This window comes from Lipotes vexillifer, unplaced genomic scaffold (genome assembly GCF_000442215.2).
Source record: "Lipotes vexillifer unplaced genomic scaffold, Lipotes_vexillifer_v1.1 scaffold1506, whole genome shotgun sequence".
NCBI classification, from domain to species: Eukaryota; Metazoa; Chordata; class Mammalia; order Artiodactyla; family Lipotidae; genus Lipotes; species Lipotes vexillifer.
Window position 1 is genome coordinate 411,049 of NW_006781238.1, and position 23,402 is coordinate 434,450.

Sequence of the window (23,402 nt, forward strand, 5' to 3'; positions counted from 1 at the left end):
CTTTATAACAAGAAGCAGTCAGTTGAATGTTCACAGAGAGAGAATGGCATTAGTTCTCAAGCTGTTCAAATGCAGGTAATGAATGTGTGTGTGTTTTAAGGACAATGGCCTAGGATCCCACACCTGCTATAATAAAAACTGCTGAAGAAATCTGTGCTTACACGACCGTCTGTGCTGCTGAATAAAAATAGCCCGAGCACAGAAAACGTGAACATCTGAGTACTGCAAAAAACCTTTGCTCAACTTGAAGGCTGTTTTTTGCTTTGAGCATGAGGCAACCTTCCTAAATTGGAGAATGAGCTCATGAATAGGGAAGATGCAGCAGGTTTCTTTTCCTATTCAAAATGAATGAGGCTCTTCTATTAAATTCACTGGGTAAATCAATCAATTTGAGTTCAGGTCACATAGTGTGGTTTCAGAGTCCCCACTTAATCTCTGCAGCATGCTACCCTCTCCGACTTCTAAAACAGCTATGACACACGTGGTATCATCATATCCCTTTGGGTGGGCTTTTGACAGGACCATCTGTTCTTGCTATCAGCTCTTGTCTCAGACCATCATGGCACTAATATTGTCTCTGACTGAATATCAGAAGCCCTATCAAAAATATAATGTTTGAGTGCAAAATATCAGGTTTAAAAAAGGGGGTAATGGAGGAAGACTCAGAAAATCCACTGACCAGAAAGAAAAATAAAGCTGTTAAAAATATTTAATTTTGGGCGCTTTTGCATAGCTTTGTCATATATGCTGTCATTTATAGACAGGGGCAGGGGTAGGTTTTGTGGTTCCCAAAGCTTACACAATTTGGAATGCTTTACTTAAGAATATGAATACAAAATTACAACTAAAACTTGTATTCAGTGTCTGGGAAAGGAGCCAGGCACACAGGAATCTCTGATGATTCAGCATCATTACTTTCAAGGTAAAGCCTCCTGTGCCTTTGAACTAAAACATTCATCCCACCAAGTATTATTTTCTAAAAATGTAAAAGGAGGAAAGGCTAGCTAAGTTTTTGCAATAGAGACTTCACATTAATAAAGTTTTCTGGAAGATGGAAATATATTATAATTAAGGCTTTGGGGTAGTATTTGCCAAATTATGCTGATTATCATATCATCCAGGAATTTTATAAATATACAGATTGTTGGGCCCCATTCCTAGTGGTCCCAACCCAGTAGGTCTGGGCAAAGGCCAAGGAATGGGACTTTTGTAAAGCTGCCCTGGGTGATGCTGACCATTGAGAACTGCTCCTTTCTGATTGAGAGGACACTGGTGAGGTCAGACTGTCTCCCTGAGAAGAGCCATGCAAATGATTGGGTATCTGGACCTACTAGGAAGGCTTTCGAGGATTCTGGGGCTTAAATTCAAAATAAGATAGGATACATGTGGGCTTTGGGGTGAAGGGCTCCACCATAAACTATTTAAATCCAGTTTGTGGTAAGATGGTCATGTGCTTCCCCAGATCCAAGATAAAAATTTCTAGGAAAATGGTGACAGGTTTGGAGGCTGAAAAAAGAACTTTCCCCTCTTGTTTTGTTCTGTTGCTCTCTTTGTTCTGTGAATTGGTGAAGAGGTTGCTGAAGCCACTCTGGAGTATCACCCATCTCCCCTGAAAGGCCTTTGACTTTATCTGATGTTGTAAGATAGCTGTTTCTGGGCAAACCCAGGTAAAACCCCCAAAACACAGTGCTACATGTTGTATTTTAACATGCTCAATAGTTAGTAGCCCACAAATTTCCAAGTGAACTACAAATGCTAGCTTGATAGGTTCCTTCAAGTTCTGCTTCTTTTTGTAAAGAGACCCTAATGCTTTCCTTGTTTAGCAAATCACCCCTGGGAGTATTAAGCATGAAACCCTCTATATCCATCTATGTTTCTCAAACTTTATGTGTATGAGAATCACCTGGAGAGCTTGTATAAACGATCTATCAGCCACACACCCAAAGTCAGATGCCTGAGGTAGGAGGTGGAGCCCAGAATCTGCCATCCTTTGAAGCACCACCAGTGATGCCTATGCAGGCAGCCAGAGAACCACACTTTGAGAAACACTGCTACTGAGAAACGTTTTCTATAGTTATAATTCCTCTCATCTCAGCTTTTATTTATTTTCTATACAGTTCTTAAAACAAAAGCCAAGGGGCAGAATGCAAATTCAATAGAAATGGGGTGGCCAGTGAGAAAGGCACATGGTAGGGGCCTGACAGAAGCTAGAAAGTTCAGAGCTGGGGCCAACAGAGGAGGTCCCAAAGCAGAGCATGACCGGGGAAAGGTCCAGAAGAAGCTGGAGCCAGGGCTAGGAAGGGATCCTGCAGATCTCCAGATAGCTCTGTCTATTGCTTTCTCTGTCTGTGTCTGTGTTTGTTCTGCACCAGAAGAGCCTAGACAAGGATGGCTGGGGTTCTCCCAGGGTCAAGGATGGCTTGATGGCCTCAACTATTATTTCTCTGTGATCTAGAAAAGATGTTCAGTGCATGCTGAGGCAGTGGAATGTAAAGACTTGGTGCATAGGTTCCAGCCCTGCTACTAACTGGTGGCAGGGCCCTTGTCAAGCTCTTTAACCTCTTAGAGGTTCAGTTTTCTCATCTGTTAAATGGGGACAGTAATGGTACTTATCCCATAGGACTGCAGTGAGAATGAAATTAATTGATATCTACAAGGCACTTAAAACACTGCCTGCCATGAAGTAAGCAGTCAATAAGTTCTCAGTATTTTTACCTAAAGCTTTTCCTTTCATCCCTCCAGAATCTGGCTTTCCTATTTAATTCACAAACATTAGGTAGCCTGAGAGAGGGTTCTCAAATTACTTTTCCACTATTCTGAGTTCTTTCCTGTTATTTACTGTTCTGAGTCCTCAAGAAAGAGAAACCTAAGAATGAAAAAAAAAAAATCTCTCTCCCAATGAAATGCTCTGTATGTAGAGGGTTATCTGACACTGATGAGTTCCCATTTACATTCTAAAAGGCTTTATGATTTGAGTATTTTTTTAATCCTGATTCCTAGCTAGTTTTATTTATGCATGTCAGAAATAACTTGAATTGTTGCATCTGTTTAGCTCATCTGGATCCCCCTTGACAGATGGTTTGCTGCAGTATGTATGAGCTTTCAGTTTATAAGCTGGGCTACAGCTTATAAAAAATAAATCATCTCTATCCAAGGGTGTGTTAAAATTTTTTTTTCTGGGAATTTTGACTTCAGTAATAAAGGGGATAAATGGTTAGTGATTCGGTCACATTGGTGCTTTTAGACCAAGTCCATTGTTCTCCTAAAAGTAAGTGCTAAATGCAACTGTGTAATTATCTCTTTTGCCCTCTTCCCTTTTACCTATAAGGTGAGTGCAAAGATGGATTCAAAATGTGATGTACTAAGTCTCAAGAGAGGAATGGCCTCTCAATTTAGTCTTGGAAGCTCCTATGAGTCCTATTAATGCCAATCCCGGTGGAAGCTCTGCCATCTGTCATCCCAGCCAGACAAAGGAAGTGTCCCATTGGTGGCCATCATCTGAGTAAATTAGGAGAGGGTTGGGGGAAAGGCCAGAAGGAAGGCCTGTGCATCTGTGAGGAGAGAATTCACACTGCTGGCATGATGATACCCATGGGAAGCCTTTCGGCAAAAATGGAAAATGTGGAAGTAAACAAGCCTCTGTAGGTCTGTGTTCTATTTCAGTTTCCTGAGATGCGTGAGGGCACAGGTGCTTTACAATGGTGAGAATGTGGAAAATAATGCTGAAAACTCCTTCATTTTATTTCCATAGGTGCCTGATTTCTGGCAAATGAGTTCCCAAAGATTGTTTGTTTTTTTTTTGTTTGTTTTTTTTTTTTTTGCGGTATGCGGGCCTCTCACTGTTGTGGCCTCTCCCATTGCGGAGCACAGGCTCCGGACGCACAGGCCCAGCTGCCATGGCTCACGGGCCCAGCCGCTCCGCGGCATGTGGGATCTTCCTGGACCGGGGCACGAACCCGTGTCCCCTGCATCGGCAGGCGGACTCTCAACCACTGCGCCACCGGGGAAGCCCCCAAAGATTGTTTTTTAAAGAGCTCTCCTGTGTCAAACAGATCATGGAAAGTGCTGGCGAGGGCAGGCCAGTGGTCCATCCAGCAGAATATTCTGTCTGGCAAAATTAGCAAGGGACCTGTTATAGGGAAATACAATGCATCCCCTTCACCATGACAGTCCCCAGTGATCGTGAATTTATCCAAAGTACACAAGGATCTCTTGCTATTCTCTCAGTTATGAATTTTTCTAAACCTTTCCTGCAGCAATTTCCATTTTCAACACATTTGTGAAGCTCTAGGAGTTTACTATGTAAGTAAACTATGTTTACTTCTCCATAAAGCAGCAATCCCTTTTATTTGTCCCAAACTCATGTTCTTCAAGGCCATGGTTGCTTTGCCCACTGCCTGTCAGTCCTTGCTGTCCCTAAGCTGGTCTGTCCTGTCCAGGCTGAGATATTCTGGGTTCACTTATGCATAGATGAGGATTTTTGTAATAAAACTCACATGATTTTCAGGAATTTGTCTTTACATCCAGAAGAAAGACTTGAAATATATAATTAATATAATCTTTGAGACAAATATTTTGTTTTTCCCAATTTTCCAGATTTTATCTTATTTTTATCTTAATTTTATTTTATTTTAGCAGTATCCTGGAATTCACCAGATCATGGCGACACGTGTATTTGACTTGAAAGACTAGAACTTCACTCCTCGAAATTTTTCTGGACACAGTATCTCAGACATATACCTAATGATTAGTGGACATTTTCTGAGTTAACATGTGTCTAAAGCTAAGCTAAGATCTAGGGAATATGGAAATGAGTGGCACAGTTCCCAATCTCAAGAAAGTCAGAGTTTGAGGGTCATCTAATTCAGTACAACTGCATGGCCCTTTCTTTCACATTTTATCATCACAAGTTTCTACCTCTATTCATCATATTGGATTATGTCCTAAAGGAGTAGTCTCCCACTTACGGAAATGACAATGACAAGAGAGGTACTTTGAGAAGCTATATTCATTTGCTTTTAAGTCTTAAGGAGATAATTTATTAACTCAAGTTAACTCTCATTAGTTCATCAATTATTTAGTCATTATCTTCAATTTGCTAAATGGTCTCCTCATGGCCCAAGCATTTAATGTGGTTTCTAGATATCCCTAAAATACTTAGGGGGACGTAAAGAGATGCCAACTCAGTGAGCACTGTTTACATTGATCATGTCTGGAATGAGAGGACATTGAATATGGCCAAGAAGCCTATTACAGCAAACTGTTATTTATTTAATTATCCGAACGTCCTCTTCTTCAAGGCCATGGTTTCCTGCTATCCCATAATGGATACTAAATGGCTCTGTGGAGCGTGACCACTGGACGCAGGAATCTGGCTTAGCGGTGACACCCACTTGGTAGAGAGGGTGCTCACAGCACAGCTCAACCTCAATGCTGACTGGAAACCCTACTGAGTAAAAGATTTTTCAAAATATTATAATTCCATATTTGAATCATGAAAGGTTCATTATGTGGTAGAAATATCAGCACTTATAGCTTTTTTCCTTAGTTGAAAAAATAACACTTTCCCCCAAACTGTTGTCATTTCATATGCTGAGTGAGGGTGATATTTAATGAAGAATTCTTTTAAAATTAACTAGCCCAGGATTCTATAAACTCCCATAAAGTAAAATGATAAAACTACCACTGTAATATCATTTTTGACAATCAGTAAGATTCATTAAAAGCACAAAACACAAGAAAGAGGTAATCCCACCAACACCATGCAGGGATTTCTCATTAAAGGAGACAATGAGGTATTTCAAGAAGGAGATTAATAGAAATAATGTATGGATTATTACCCTTCCTCCTTGCTGATTTACATTATGCTATGTAGTTGAAACAACAGGGGAAGATGTAAAATCTCTCGTGATAAATGCCGAAATACTAAACCTCTTGTTATGGTTGATTGTCGGTTCACAACAACACACATGGAAAAATGACAGTAGAAGCACTTCTAGTCTTTTTTTTTTTTTTTTTTTTTTTTTTTTGCGGTACGCGGGCCTCTCACTGTTGTGGCCTTCCCCGTTGTGGAGCACAGGATGCGGACGCGCAGGCTCACTGGCCATGGCTCACGGGCCCAGCCACTCTGTGGCATGTGGGATCCTCCCGGACCGGGGCACGAACCCGTGTCTTTTTTTTTTTTATTCTTTTGTTTTTTGTGTCTTATACCTTGTCATGTGTGTCATTTCAGGGACTCAAATTTATCTTTTTATGGCAAACTGCGTTTCTCAGAATATACAATCTTTTTTTTAAGGAAAACTTTCTCCATCTGAAAATTGTGTATTGCATCTTTTTTGCTCTAATGGTGAGAATTTTCTGGTCCATCATAAAACACTGAGGTTTAGGTGATGTTTATTTCACAGAATCATCAAAGAGACTTTTAGGACAGGGAAGAAATCTTAAGGATGATATAGCTCAACTCCTTCACTTTATAGACAAGAACACTAAGGTTGAGTTGTCCTGCCTGACTTTGCTTTCTAGTTTGCTGCATCTCATAAAACTGGTTTTTTAAAGAGGAGAGAGTATTACCAAAGTAATAAAACACTGTATAGGAAAATGGAAGAATGGATGATAGAGAAAGATGAACATCCTTCCTTGTACAAATGGATAAATGGACCAGAAGTTATGTCAGGTGGGCAGGAAACAAACAAAAAGTAAGAAGAGCCATTTCTTCTATATTTTCAGCTGTTCCAAGTTTCGACTGAGTGGCTACAGCAGTGGGGGGAAGGACAATGCTACCTTCACAGTGGAGAAAAGGAAATAAATCAATAGGGATCCTGCTTCAGTTGATTCTCTCCTCTCTGCACTTCCCCAACCCCCAACACGATCTGTCTGCAGGGGAGGGAAGAATCTATCTGCTTCCAAATTTGTGTGTATAAAAGACCTTGTCTCTGGACTAATACTACTGCAAGCTGTAGACAAATTACAATTGCTAAGGATTTTTAACCAGTTAAATATGGTGATTCAGAAAGCATATTTACACTGGATCCTCTTGGATAATTAGTCCAGTGATATCTACCCAGTAATGTCAGTGCTTAGTAATTTATTCTGTTTTATCCAAACTGAAACATTTAGGATATATCTGTGTTACAAAACCTTACACACTCTTCTCTCTCTCTTTTCTTTCACTAAGATCTTGTATTAACTGGACTGAAGAAGTAGAAGGAAGAAATGGCAGAAATAACGCTACCCTACATTTTTGGCAAACAATACATTTCAGAGAATTTTAAATATAACCTCTCATTTTATCCTCACAATAATCCTTTTAAGTGGTTATGTTGGTATTATTCTCCATTTCATAGAACAAAAAATTGAATAGTTAATAAGTAGAAGGATTTGGGGGAAGAGGACAGAATCATAGAACTGGGAGGCATCTAGTTCTGTTTCCTCAATTTGAAAATAAAATTGCTGAGATCTGGAGAGGTTAAACAAGTTACCCAAGGTTGTATCATTTAAGATGAGTATTAAATCTCCATCTGCTGGTGTCCAGCCTGCAGTTTTTGTCACTATGGTACTCTCTCTCACAAATCAGTAAAGATGTGTTAGAGCAGGGTGATGGTATCCCTGTCAGGCAACACATTCTTAATGTGTGTCTCCTTCATCCTATCTAAATATTCAGACACCAGGTCATGTGAGAAGCAACATAACGTGATACTTTAGTGTGACAGTTTAGTGGTCAAACTGACCCAGCACCATTCAACTTGGGTAGAGAAAATAATTTGAAAAAATGGAAAAAAAGCCCCTTCTATCCTCAGGGTTCCTTCAGTTTGATCGCTGTACATTCACTACCACTTTTATTCTCTGATTTTATTTTTTTCCTTTGACTATTAAACATTCCCTGAGCATCTTCTCCCCACCAGGAAAGCACCCTTCTTCAAGCTCCATGAGCATTCCTCTTTTTCCTCGCCGATTCCACGATGCTGCTAATGTTCAGTTTCTGACGTCATTACCCTGGAAACAGGACCCTTTATGAAGGACTGCTCTGTTCATTAGTTTATAAAAGTGACCAAGAGAGGGTACACATTTTTCCAAGGGACCTTTATGAGTCAAGAAGGTGATGGTCAGCCACACAAGTCCAAGGACCTCTTCCCCTCACCATCCAGTCTGGCTTCATAACCCATGTAGTTTACAACAAGGGAATAAGTATAGATCAAAGATCAAACAACAAAGAAGCATCCAAAGCCCCTCTCCCAACTGCTTCTATCACAGAAGCCACAAATTAGTGCCTCCGAGATACTGAATGATAATCCCTGAACTTTTATATATCACCTGTCTCTCATTCTGGTTGGCCTTTCTTTCCTATGATATTCTCCATTCTTTCCCTTTTCTCTTCCCTCAGGCCCTCTCTTCCACATTACCTGATCTTTTTCTGTATGTTATTCTATCTGCAGCAAAATAAAAGCATACACTAGAGAGAAACATAACATTTTCCAAACTGTTCCCTGTCTTGCTTTTCTTTCTGGGACCACATGAATCGCTATTTCCTTCAAAATCTTTTCTGCAGAAATTAGCCCTCAGTTTTTATTCCATTTTCTCAACATCTGCAGCATTAATGGTTTGTATCACTCCTTTGGCACCTCCTAAATGTGGCCTCTTATTATTATTTATCTGTTGATGTCTCTATCCTATTTCCCCCATAAGATGATGAGTTCCTTCCTAGAAGGCAGTAGCATATGTCTTCAGCATCTACTAAGGTACCCTCCACAGAGTCTATTCTGAGCACAATAAATGTTTGGTAATGACACTCACCTTTGTATTTGAATTTCTCTGGCTTGAGCTTTCTTAATTTGTTTTATGGTTGATTCTGTTTTCGTTTTGAAGATTCAAGAGGGCAGGAGTGGTTTGAACTTAACAGTACCAGATCTTATAAACATTTTATCATATCTGGAAACGTCTCCAATGTTCTATCTTACTTTGCAGTTTGGGTGTGCCAAATAAATCATTCAGGCAAGAGCTTCCATTACAAATATTATAAACCCTGTATAGTTGAATGATTTCAGGACAGGCAGAGTTATAATTTCCCTTCATATGATTTATATAAATTCTCTTCATAGAAAAGAAGTTGCACCTTCCCATGCAAATGAAGACATTATCATGACTTAGGCAAGGCTTTGATGATAACAATAGTAACAGTTACTGAGTCCCTATTATGTACCAGGCATTGTGCTTAGTATCTAATAATCTCATGAAATGCTAACAGCTTAATAAGTACTGTTATCTTCTGCTTGTAAAGAAATTGGAGTTTAGAGAATTTAAACAACCTAACCCAAGGTCACATAGCTAGTAGGTTTGGGAGCCAGCCCCGGATTAAAGTTCTTCAACCTTGCATATAATAGGAGATTGAAAATGTGTAATGATGATGATAAAATACTTGCTTAAACTCCTTACAAAGTTATATTTTTATAGAGCTATGTGTTCTATTGGAGTACATATTAAAAAATACATTTTTACCAATCTTAGTTTAAGAAGTTTGCCCAAGATCCTATCTCTCATCTGAAGCAGTAACTTAATAATGTTCACTATCACTATTTTTAAATACAAAATAAAATAATTTTGACATAACACATATAACTATAACTAAAACTTTTAGAACCTGTTATATATATCACCTAATTTTGCAAAACTATGAGCTATTACTATATTATTATGATACACTAAAACTTGGAATAAATTATAATAAAAATTATAATGGAATCTAGTATCCCTTGAAATTTTTTCAACATTTTTTCCATTTAAAGATGCAAAGATTTCACTAGGTAGTATGTCTCTAAATAATACCTTATTTATGTAAGATTTTTAAATACTACAAAGAAGTCATAATAATTACAGTCTCTCCAAATCATGTCTTCCACAGCTTTGGTTATATTTATATGTCTGATAAATGGATTCTGTTCAATGAGAATTTGATGCAATTATTTTTAAAGTCTTGAAATGAATGCTCAAGGATTATTGATCTGAATCACATCAACTAATGGTTTAATCAACAGGTCACCTACAAAGAGCAATGTGAATTCAATTGATATACTGCTGTGCTTGCACTGCAAAATGATTTATTTCTTTCCCTGGCTTAATTATAAAACTGTAAGAGATAGTCAATCATACATTGGACTTTTCTTAAGAATTTTGTCAGAACTTTGTTTTTAAACCTTAATTAAATTGTTCTATAGAATAACCTACATGGAACCAAATTTGAGTATAACTCAAAAACCAGGAGACTTAATCTAGAAGGTGTAGATACCATAAATTACTGGCTCTGGGATCTACAGTTACATCTTCACATGCCTAGAATCCATTTAAGAAATTCCCATTGCCAATTCACTTAATGGCAGCATAACACTCTCAAAAAATTTTTAGCAGGTCTAAAATATTAACAATTTATGCTATAATACCAGTATCTCCATTTTGTAGGAGAAAACTCTATTGCAGTTTTATAGGTCTTTGACTAATATGCAGTATTTCTTTTTTAATGCAGGTAAATGGTTTAACTATGGGATTATCTTTCTCGTCTTGATTTTGGATCTTAATATGTGGAAGAATCAGATATTTTATAAGCCTCATGAATATGGACAGTATATTGGTCCAGGGCAGAAGATATATACAGTGAAAGACTTAGAGAGTCTAAAGGATTTGAACAGAACCAAGCTATCCTGGGAATGGAGGTCCAATCATACCAACCCTCAGACTAATAAAACCTATGTTGAGGGAGACATGTTCTTACACAGCAGGTTCATAGGGGCAAGCCTTGATGTCAAGTGTCTGGCTTTTGTGCCAAGTCTGATAGCTTTTGTGTGGTTTGGATTCTTCATTTGGTTCTTTGGACGGTTTTTGAAAAATGAGCAAGGCATGGAGAATCAAGACAATACTTACACACGCATGAAAAGAAAATCCCCATCAGAACAAAGCAAGGACATGGGAATCACGCGAGAAAACACCCAGGCCTCAGTGGAAGACCCGTTGAATGACCCCCCCTTGGTGTGCATCAGGTCTGACTTCAATGAGATCGTCTATAAGTCTTCCCACCTAACGTCGGAGAACTTGAGTTCGCACTTAAATGAATCGACCAGCGCCACAGCGGGCGACCCAGATCCAACGACTTCTAAAAGTACACCGACGAACTAAAACCGATTATTGGGGGATAGCACAAAGAGCAACCCTGGGTGTAACTTTCAAAAGTTAGTCTTTCCTTTTGTAAATGTTAAGGTTTACATAGCGTTAGGTAAAGAAATACAAACGATGCCACAATGGTGCTCAACATGCTTTTTCTAGGACTCATTGTTTTCTATTTGTATTATGATACCTGTGCCTACAGTATATCTAACAGTCCTCTAGAGATTGCTTTTTCACAGTTGCACAAGCTACTTACTGACTTTACAGCCTAGTAGATTAGCTGGTTACCCATGTATCTGATGTTCAACCATAGTGGTGCCTTGAGACATTAAACTTTTTAACTGTACCAGAAATGAAGTGTGGAACAGCTCTCTAACCTGCTTCACATGGGGTTTTTTTTTATAGAATTATTTTGATCTCCACTTGATGTCTGAGCAGGAAACAGATATAGCCAAGATGTGGCTCAGGAAGTATGTTTCGGTTTCTTATTCAGCAGCGGAATTGGTGACTTTGACAGCTGGACTGCAGAGAAGCATTGTGATTACCTTTGAATTTTTATTGGCTGTCTGCCAAACACAAATACAGATGCAGAATTCAGTAATAGGAGAGTGATAATCCGTCATGGGTCACTACTTGTGAAATGTGACTTTCTCCAACCCATAATTGCAATTAGATAATAATACCTAATTATGTTTTCCCAATTAAGGTAAATTGCTACCTGATTAAAAATCCTGCCCTTCACCTTTGGGAACAAAGGTTAAGATGCACAGTTAGGTGAACTCTCAAATTTATTGGCATTTAAACAAAGCCCTAGAAAACCAAGAAACTGAAGTTTTAATTATGTGAGGGTTGCACAGCCTACCATTCACAATATTTGTACATCTTTCTGTAAATATGGTTGTTGACAGTGAAAATTGAAAAACATATGCCAACCCTGAGCAAGGGAACTCCTCTAAAAAATCATGCTGTGGAACTTTGTAAGGTAGAAAAAAGGATGTGCATGAAAGAGTCTGTTTACTGGCTTGTTTTGTGTGTGTGTGTGTTTTGTTGTTTTTGTTTTCTTTTTTTAAGAACTAAACATCACACATTAATAAATCAGAATTATACATCAGTAATTATGTGATGTAGTTTTTTGTTTATAGTAGAAGAGATCAATTGTATCTTAGTTTAACAACAGCTCATTAATTTTTTTTTTTTTAACTCAGAGCCAAGCAGGCTAAGAAATGGAATGCTCCCAACTTGCTTTAATTTTGTTCCATAAATTGTGGTTACATGTTCCTTGAGGGGGTTGGGGAAGATCACTTTTAAGGCAAAATTATTTTCCTGTCACATACTGACATAGCTGTATTTTGTCTTTATGATTTTTTAAAACCTCTATTGTTTTGATCTAACTGCTTTTAAGCTTGCAGCATGTTAAATTTAGCATACATAATAGAACTGTGCATTTATCTGTCACTTGAGAGTCAGCTTTAATAAACATCTTTCTATGATTGTTTACTAAGCAATTGGAACCATACCCCTGCTGTTTATTTTACCTTTAATAGCCACACATGGGGTACTTAGAATCATAAGTATCTCTGACACTAAAATTGCAGAGATCAAGCTCACTATAGTAACCCACTGGCTGTTCTGTCCAAAGAAACTTACGTTGTTATCCCTGACATGTAGGAACATTGGCCATGACCAAATTTGCATAGTGGACGATTCAACTTTTGATTCTGGGACAAGTAAATAATGCCACTTAGGACTATATTTTTATTTATTCTGAAAGTCATTGTCTTGTAGAATGAAGATGAAAGATGATTTAGAAAGTGAGTGTTATTATCAGTATGTAGTCCTTATGAAAATATTATTTGAGAATCTTTATGTGGCTTTTAAGGAAAAAGTGCTTCAATGAAGGAATCTAGTCAGCAGAAGTAAGATAGAAAACAAACCAACCAACCAATCTTAGAGCACTATGCTTATACATTTCAAGGGATTGACTAGAGAAACTGACTATCAGCTGATATGAATATTTGTCTTTAAAGTTTCCATGAGTTTAGTATCAAATAGAATAATATCCAGGGATGACACTTTAATAGTTAAACAAAATCTGATCCTTCAAAGGCTTCCAATATTCAATTGTATAGACCAATCTTGACCTTTTTATCTACGTGTGGGTCTCCATCCTTCTTTTGCTACCTCTTTTGTGTATTGCACCTATTCCAACTAAAGATTAGAAAATGAAATAAAATCTAAGTCAAAATCTCACCCATCCATGTTTAGTCTCAGATCCTGAGTCTTATGTCACCGGACTATGACTCTGCAGAGCTTTATGAATACCAAAACTTTTGGACTGTGGTGGACACTTAAAAAATGTGTAGTAAATTCAGAAACATTTTAAAAATTCAGAAAAATGGCAAGTTTAAAAGGAGGATTAAAAAATTACTAACCAAAATTCTAAAGAAAGCATAACAAATATGATGCTTAATTGAAGTGATGTTTAAAGACTATAAACAATTATATATCTACTGTTCAGTAATTATAGTATTTTATTTCATGCAGTTCAGAATTTGTACTTATTTGACACAATTTTAGTATCCTGCATCATAGAGAACTTCATTAGTAGTATAAATTGAAAATTAAATAAACCCTATGACTTTATGCCTGATAATATATGCCTAGACATAAATCTTATCACCACATGCCCATTTAAATTATATAGCCACAGTCAGTTATCCCATCTCCCCATGGTGGCTCCTTATCCTGTTCACTTATCTTCTAGCACATCTAAAATCATCAGTGAATCCTACTAGAAATGCTAAGAATTATTTCTTCCTCATTTGTCCTAAGAGTCAGCCAGGCATAAAATCTCCTGTCACTTACACTATCGGATTTCACAAGTAGTGTCCAATAGCACTACGAGGTGACAGTACAAGGAAAGAAGTTGTTCAACACAGACACTCAGATTTGAAGGTGCGAGTAGCACTGTTGTGTCTCACCACTGGGCTCTGGAGCAATTCTCTTACATTCTTTGGCTGTCCTGTGAGTCCCAACACAACCCAAAACAAAACATGAGAAAGGTAATGCTGACAAGCCTCTTATATAACCTCTTCTACCAGAGGGGAGACAGCAGAAGCAAGAAGAACTAAAATCCTGCAGCCTGTGGAAAAAAAGTCACATTCATATAAAGATAGACAAGATGAAAAGGCAGAGGGCTATGTACCAGATGAAGGAGAAAGATAAAACCCTAGAAAAACAACTAAATGAAGTGGAGATAGGCAACCTCCCAGAAAAAGAATTCAGAATAATGACAGTGAAGATGATCCAGGACCTTGGAAAAAGAATGGAGGCAAATATCAAGAAACTGCAAGAAATGTTTAACAAAGACCTAGAAGAATTAAAGAACAAACAAACAGAGATGAACAATACAATAACAGAAATGAAAACTACACCAGAAGGAATCAATAGCAGAATAACTGAGGCAGAAGATGACCTGGAAGACAGAATGGTGGAATTCACTGCTGTGGAACAGAATTAAAAAAAGAGAATGTAAAGAAATGAAGACAGCCTAAGAGACCTCTGGGACAACATTAAATGCAACAACATTTGCACTATAGGGGTCCCCGAAGAAGAAGAGAGAGAGAAAGGACGAGAGAAAATATTTGAAGAGATTATACTCAGAAACTTCCCTAACATGGAAAGGGAAATAGCCACCCAAGTTCAGGAAGCACAGAGAGTCCCATACAGGATAAACCCAAGGAGAAACACACTGAGACACAGAGTAATAAAATTGGCAAAAATTAAACACAAAGAAAAATTATTGAAAGCAGCAAGGGAAAAATGACAAATAACATACAAGGGAACTTCCATAAGGTTAACAGCTGATTTCTCAGCAGAAGCTCTACAAGCCAGAAGGGAGTGGTATGACATATTTAAAGTGATGAAAGGGAAGAACCTACAACCAAGATCCCTCTACCTGGAAAGGATCTCATTCAGATTCGATGGAGAAATCAACAGCTTTACAGACAAGCAAAAGCTAAGAGAATTCAGCACCACCAAACCAGCTCTACAACAAAGGCTAAAGGAACTTCTCTAAGTGGGAAACACAAGAGAAGAAAAGGACCTACAAAAACAAACCAGAAACAATTAAGAAAATGGTAATAGGAACATACATATCAATAATCACCTTAAACATGAGTGGGTTAAATGCTCTACCCAAAAGACACAGGCTCGCTGAAGAGATACAAAAATAAGACCCATACATATGCTGTCTACAAGAGACCTACTTCAGACCTAGAGACACATACAGACTGAAAGTGAGTAGATGGAAAAAGATATTCCATGCAAATGGAAATCAAAAGAAAGCTGGTGTAGCAATACTCATATCACATAAAATAGACTTTAAAATAAAGAATGTTACAAGAGACAAGGAAGGAGACTACATAATGATCAAGGGATCAATCCAGGAAGAAGAAATAACAATTATAAATATATATGCACCCAACATAGGAGCACCTCAATACATAAAGCAACTGCTAACAGCTATAAAAGAGGAAATTGACAGTAACACAATAATAGTGGGGAACTTTAATACCTCACTTAAACCAATGCACAGATCATCCAAACAGAAAATTAATAAGGAAACACAAGCTTTAAATAATATAATAGACAAGATAGATTTAATTGATATTTATAGAACATTCCATCTGAAAACAGCAGAATACACTTTCTTCTCAAGTGCTCACAGAACATTCTCCAGGATAGATCACATCTTGGGTCACACAACAAGTCTCAGTAAATTTAAGAAAATTGAAATCATATCAAGCATCTTTTCTGACCACAAGGCTATGAGAGTAGAAATCAATTACAGGGGAAGAAAACGTAAAAAACACAAAGACATGGAGGCTAAACAATACATTACTAAATAACCAAGAGTTCACTGAAGAAATCAAACAGGAATTCAAAAAATACCTAGAGACAAATGACAATGAAAAACGATGATCCAAAACCTATGGGATGCAGCAAAAGCAGTTCTAAGAGGGAAGTTTATAGCAATACAAACCTACCTCAAGAAACAACAAACATCTCAAATAAACAATCTAACCTTACACCTAAAGGAACTAGAGAAAGAAGAACAAACAAAACCCAAAGTTAGTAGAAGGAAAGAAATCATAAAGATCAGAGCAGAAATAACTGAAATAGAAACAAAGGCAATAATAGCAAAGATCAATAAAACTAGAAGCTGGTTCTTTGAGAAGATAGACAAAATTGATAAACCATTAGCCAGACTCATCAAAAAAAAGAGGGAGAGGAATCAACTCAATAAAATTAGAAACGAAAAAGGAGAAGTTACAACCGCAGAAATACAAAGCACCCTAAGAGACTACTACAAGCAACTCTATGCCAATAAAATGGACAACCTGGAAGAAATGGACAAATTCTTAGAAAGGTATAACATTCCATGACCTAGCCAGGAAGAAATAGAAAACATGTACAGACCAATCACAAGTAATGAAGTTAAAACTGTGATTAAAAATCTTCCAACAAACAAAAGTCGAGGATCAGATGGCTTCACAGGTGAATTCTATCAAACATTTAGAGAAGAGCTAAGACCCATGCTGCTCAAACTCTTCCAAAGAATTACAGAGGAAGGAAAACTCCCAAACTCATTCTATGAGGCCACCATCACCCTGATACCAAAACCAGACAGAGATACTACCAAAAAAAAAAATTATAGACCAATATCACTCATGAATATAGATGCAAAATTCCTCAACAAAATACTAGCAAACAGAATCCAAAAACACATTAAAAGGATCATACACCATGATCAAGTGGGATTTATCCAAGGGATGCAAGGATTCCTCAGTATATGCAAGTCAATCAATCTGATACACCATATTAACAAATTGAAGAAGAAAAACCATATGCTCATCTCAATAGATGTAGAAAAAGCTTTTGACAAAATTCAGCACCTATTTATGATAAAAACTCTCCAGAAAGTGGACATAGAGGGAATCTTCCTCAACATACTAAAGGACATATATGACAAACCCACAGCAAACATCATTCTCAATGGTGAAAATATGAAAGCATTTCCTCTAAGATCAGGAACAAGACAAGGATGTCCACTCTCAGCACTATTATTCAACACAGTTTTGGAAGTCCTAGCCACAGCCATCAGAGAAGAAAAAGAATTGAAAGGAATCCAATTTGGAAAAGAAGAAGTAAAACGGTCACTGTTTGCAGATGACATGATACTCTACATACAGAATCCTAAAGATGCCACCAGAAAACTACTAGAGCTAATCAATGAATTTGGTAACATTGCAAGATACAAAATTAAAGCACAGAAATCTCTTGCATTCCTATACACTAATGATGAAAAATCTGAAAGATAGTTTACGGAAACACTCCCATTTACCACTGTGACAAAAAGAATAAAATACCTAGGAATAAACCTACCTAGGGAGACAAAAGACCTGTATGCAGAAAACTATAAGACACTGATGAAAGAAATTAAAGATGATACCAGCAGATGGAGAGATATACCATGTTCTTGGATTGGAAGAATCAATATTGTGAAAATGACTATAGTACCCAAAGCAATCTACAGATTCAATGCAATCCCTATCAAATTACCAATGGCATTTTTTCAGAACTAGAACAAAAAATTTTTAAATTTGTATGGAAACACAGTAGACCCTGAATAGCCAAAGCAGTCTTGAGGGAAAAAACAGAGCTGGAGGAATCAGACTCCCTGACTTCAGACCATACTACAAAACTACAGTAATCAAGACAATATGGTACTGCCACAAAAACAGAACTATAGATCAATGGAACAGGATAGAAACTTCAGAGCTAAATCCATGCACCTATGGTTAACTAATCTATGACAAAGGAGGCAAGGATATACAATGGAGAAAAGACAGTCTCTTCAATAAGTGGTACTGGGAAAACTGGACAGCTACACGTAAAGGAATGAAATTAGAACACTCTCTAACACCAAACACAAAAATAAACTCAAAATGGATTAGAGACCTAAATGTAATACCAGACACTGTAAAACTCTTAGAGGAAAACATAGGAAGAACACTCTTTGACATAAATCACAGCAAGATCTTTTTCGATCCACCTCCTAGAGTAATGGAAATAAAAACAAAAATAAACAAATGGGACCTAATTAAACTTCAAAGCTTTTGCACAGCAAAGGAAACTACAAACAAGATGAAAAGACAACCCTCAGAATGGGAGAACATATTTGCAAACGAATCAATGGACAAAGGATTAATCTCCAAAATATATAAACAGCTCGTGCAGCTCACTATTTAAAAAACAAAGAACCCCATCCAAAAATAGGCAGAAGACCTAAATAGACATTTCTCCAAAGAAGACATACAGATGGCCAGGAAGCACATGAAAAGCTGCTCAACATCACTAATTATTAGAGAAATGCAAATCAAAACTACAATGAGATACCACCTCACACCAGTTAGAATGGGCATCATCAGAAAATCTACAAACAACAAATGCTGAAGAGGGTGTGGAGAAAAGGGAACCCTCTTGCAGTGTTGGTGGAAATGTAAATTGATACAGCCACTATGGAGAACAGTATGGAGGTTCCTTAAAAAACTAAAAATAGAATTACCATATGACCCAGCAATCCCACTACTGGGCATATACCCAGAGAAAACCATAATTCAAAAAGACACATGCACCCCAATATTCATTGCAGCACTATTTACAATAGCCAGGTCATGGACACAACCTAAATGCCCATCAACAGACAAATGGATAAAGAAGATGTGGTACATGTATGCAATGGAATATTACTCAGCCAGAAAAAGGCATGAAATTGGGTCATTTGTAGAGACGTGGATGGATCTAGAGACTGTCATACAGAGTGAAGTAAGTCAGAAAGAGAGAAACAAATATTGTATATTAACACATATATGTGGAACCTAGAAAAATGGTACAGAAGAACTGGTTTGCAGGGCAGAAATTGAGACACAGATGTAGAGAACAAACGTATGGACACAAAGGGGGGAAAGTGGTAGGGGTTGGGGGTATGATGAATTGGGAGATTGGGATTGACATGTATACACTGATGTGGATAAAACTGATGACTAATATGAACATGCTGTATAAAAAAATAAATAAAATTAAAAAAATTTTTTAAAAAGTAATGCTAATAAACCACTCTTAACTTCCCCTATAACTAACGGTTAATGATGCCCACTGTATAATCTGACATTCACCCAAAATCTCAGCACCCCATCATTGCTTGTCACCTATCTGTCCTCACTGTGAACTGACCCTTATTTTAAATTAACACTCTCGGATACACAGCCCCAGTCTGGGTCTTGTGCTTTTATTGCCTTTTTTTCCCTCAGACAGTGACATGGCTTCTTACTCTAGCTGGCCTGATTTCCTCCAGCTTTGTCTTTCAGGACACAACTCTAACCTATTAGCCAGCCCTGCCCTTAAGAGGGGGAGAGCAATCGAATTCGTTTTGCAACAGATAAACTGGCACTTTTCACCTTGATGCCTATTTTTATTTTTAAAGATGTTTGTGTGCATGGGGTTGTGATTAATGAGAACAAAAATAGATAAGAGACTCGAGGTCATACATGTTTGGCTCACTACCATTTCCTCTGGACCAGAACTGTACTATAATTTGAACAATTAGAGAAGTTGAGATGTAGTATTTGTAGCTCACAAGTCACTCTTGTTGAAGATAATTGGAAAAAGCTGTTGATATTTATAATAGAAAGACAAGGTAAGGCAGACGGTGGAGAATGGATGGAAGCAGCAACAAGGAAGACTTGGAAATGAAAAATGACAGCTGTAGTGCAAATGAGCTTTTTAAGACTTCAGGGAGAGGAGGGAGACGTTGTCAAAGGAACTTCAACATAAAGTTATCATGAGTGCAGTACTCCTACCTGTTAGGCAGGAGACTCAAAAACATATGTTCAACACAACTGAGGGAGTTACACAAAAGGTTGGTTGGTTGGTTTCTTAAGCATCCTTGCTTGCGCTCAAGTTATGCCACTTCTGCCCCAGGGAATGTGGTGAGACCGGGGAGAGGAGGCGTGGGACCTGGGAAACAAACTACAGAAGTAGGTGTGGGGAGAGTGGGCAACACGAGAAGAGAAGGACCAAATCAACACAACATTTCAGAGAGACTGCAGCATCCTTAATGGGAGAACACACACGAGGGCAGAGTCTGTCTGTTAACATATGATCAGCAAATAAAAGCCGACATCTTATAAATAAAAATATCTTGCAGATACTTTGCAATAGACATTCTGAAAAATTTTAGTGAGAAACAAAATTAGATAGTATTATTACTAATTTAACACATGTAAAATACCACCGATATTATTATTTTATTTATTTATTTATTTATTTTTGCGGTACGCGGGCCTCTCACTGTTGTGGCCTCTCCCATTGCGGAGCACAGGCTCCGGACGCGCAGGCTCAGTGGCCATGGCTCACGGGACCAGCCGCTCCGCGGCATGTGGGATCTTCCCGGACCGGAGCACGAACCCGTGTCCCCTGCATCGGCAGGCGGACTCCCAACCACTGCGCCACCAGGGAAGCCCCCGATATTATTTTAATTGCGTGTGAAGTATCAGTTATTTTACTTCAGAGAATATAAAACACATACAATGTATTTCATAGGTTTATTCTAAAGCTCTGTCCTCTAACACAGTTTTTCATAAGGTCTTAAGTTTTTTAACACCAAGTAATTGTGCTATTGGTCGTTTTGAGGACTTAACCTGCATGATTGAGAAGGACCACTATAATTTATAACTGAGAGCTACAGTAATAAAACAAATTTATAGATGTTCCTCATCTTAATAAATATCTTGCTCTATCTAGATCTTTGTTCAACCCTCCTATTAATATTATACCATTTTGAGTATTTTCTATGTGCAAACAAATTATCCCACTTAATCCTCACATTAACGATTAAAGGTAAGTATGCTTAATTTCACCTTATAGATGATGAAACTGAGATTCAAAGAGGTTTCTTAACTTGCTCAAGGTCATGAAGCGGCAAATGCAGAGTTAATATTTGAACGCGTCTGTCTGACTCCAAAGCCCCATTATTTTCCATGACAATCCTTCATAAAGATCCATCCAAACTAGAGTGTCCGTTTCAAACAGGATCTTTGCTGAGAATAACCTGCGGAGCAGTTGTAAACCCATACGATGCTTGATTTCTAGCCATTTTTATCTCTCAAGAATCTAAGTTAAATAATTTCTAACAGCTGTCTGGAAGCAATTTACAAGTTAAATCATATGATCGAAAAGATAAGTTTGAGTTAAATGGCAGAAGCGTTCAGTTCATTGCCAGGTGTTCCGATTTAAGCCACAGCATAGATTTGTCCTAATACAATTTTCAGCATTGGAACTGGTTTCTTTCATGGTTTCACTTTCCTGGGGGGAGGGGGAAAGAATGGACCTCTGCACGTTTTGAATACATCCCCAGGCAGATGTCAGGAGAGTAATAGGTAGGTATGAATATTTAGGGAAAAAATGATTAGAGGTTGGCCAGTTTTAGAAAGCATAATTTGAATATGGCCTCTGGAAACAACTATATTTTGAAGTAATCGTCCATAATTTATCTTTTAAAATCTTTACCAAGGTGAGCAAGCTGTACTGTGGTATAAACAAGCACTGATATTGAAAACATGTCCCTTGAACACTATGAACCTTAGTTTCTCATCCCCAAAATGGGAATAGCGCACAGAGTTTTTTAAGGGAATCAGCTTAGACTGTATGTGAACGCGTTCTGTGAACTGCAGTGAGCCGTGCAGTTGGAAGGTAATATCACAGACGTGAGCTCTGGTTCCCTCCAGTGCCCCCCTTTCCAGGGAGCCCACTGAGCTTGCCTTCACCAACAGCTCCAGACACCCTTGAACATGGTTAGGCAGTTTGTTCCCAATTTTCTCTCTCTCTGCAGTTGTTTTGAACTCTACAAACTGCAATGTAATCCCTTTTCCCTTTTAACGGAAGTTCAGATTCCTTAGTTTAAAGCAAGTGACTAAATTGTCTGAAATCAATGGCCATAATCCCTTGGAGCTGCTGGGCCAAACTTATTCCTCAAGGTTTCCTCTGCTCTACAGTTCTTCATTTATTTCCTTCCTTTTATGATTGCTTTACCAGCTTCTCTTATAGGGACTTTCTCATCATGCCAGTAATCCACCACCTTTCATAAATCCTGAAGTGAAAGTGCTTGTGTCTTCGCATTTAAATGAGAGCCAACACACACACCTGAGCCCCTGCCCTTCAGCATCTTCCGGCTGTATTTGGATGCAGTTGAGGTAGTCATTTCTGAATCAGGGTGTCACCCCAGCCTTGCCTTTTAGGAAGACGCCACCTTCATATCCCATGGCATCAAGCTGACACCTCAGCCAAGCCATGGTGCTTTATAGAATGATATTTTCAAACAGGATGGTGGTTTTCCATTCAGCTTATAGGCTTATTTGCCTTGAATTCATTATTTTATCTGGATAGCCCTGTTGACTTCAATCTAACCAACACCAGAAAAGATCTGCAGTTTAAAATAGTCACTCTTGACTGAAACAAAATGTGTAAGATCGGAGAAAGAACCATGGCCATATCAGGAACTCTAACACTTACTATTCAGATTTGATAATGATGAAATTACTATAAAATTATCCTTGAACGGATTATAATGTTTCTTAATTTTAAGAGCAGTATTTAGAGCTTGAAATATGCCAGAAAGCTGGGAGATCCTGCCGTTTACATATCCAAATGGCTTCCAGTGGGAATGGATTGTATTTACTTTGTGCCTCACAGGTCTTCTCTCCTACTGTCTGTCATTATCACTTAGTGCCATGCAGAGATCGCATCGTCTCTCCCCAGGATAGCTGCAGTGTTGTCTTAACTGGTCTTCCCAATGCTCCCCTTATCCAGTGTAATCCATTTTCCACACATTTACCAGAACAATCTTTCTAGAGTCTGATCATATTACTTTGCCTTTTCAGTTACCACTGATTGCTCGGTAGTGGTTTTTAATATTATTGTGCACAATTCCACATTCCCAATGCCTTCACACAGTAACATTTCATTTCTTGTTCGTGTTGCCATTGAACTGGGTGCCCACTGGCTGGCCTTCCATTCAGCCATGTGGGGATCCAACCTATTCCAACAAGCAGTTCCTTGACTCTAAGTTTTCTGTGTATCTAGTTGGCTGGTGAGGAAAGAGAGAGGGTGAGGAAAATCTTACAGAAAGTTTT

The 23,402-nt window shown here is 38.1% G+C and overlaps 1 protein-coding gene across 1 annotated transcript in view; it reads left to right on the plus strand.

The window, feature by feature from the left end:
- The window catches only part of LOC103091474 (transmembrane protein 117), a 259,945-nt gene extending 247,684 nt beyond the window's left edge, over positions 1–12,261 (plus strand). The window contains exon 5 of the mRNA XM_007454519.1: positions 10,514–12,261. Coding sequence (XP_007454581.1) covers positions 10,514–11,160 — 647 coding nt within the window. The 3' untranslated portion in view covers positions 11,161–12,261. The remainder of the gene's footprint in view (positions 1–10,513) is intronic.
- Positions 12,262–23,402: the final 11,141 nt, after the last annotated feature.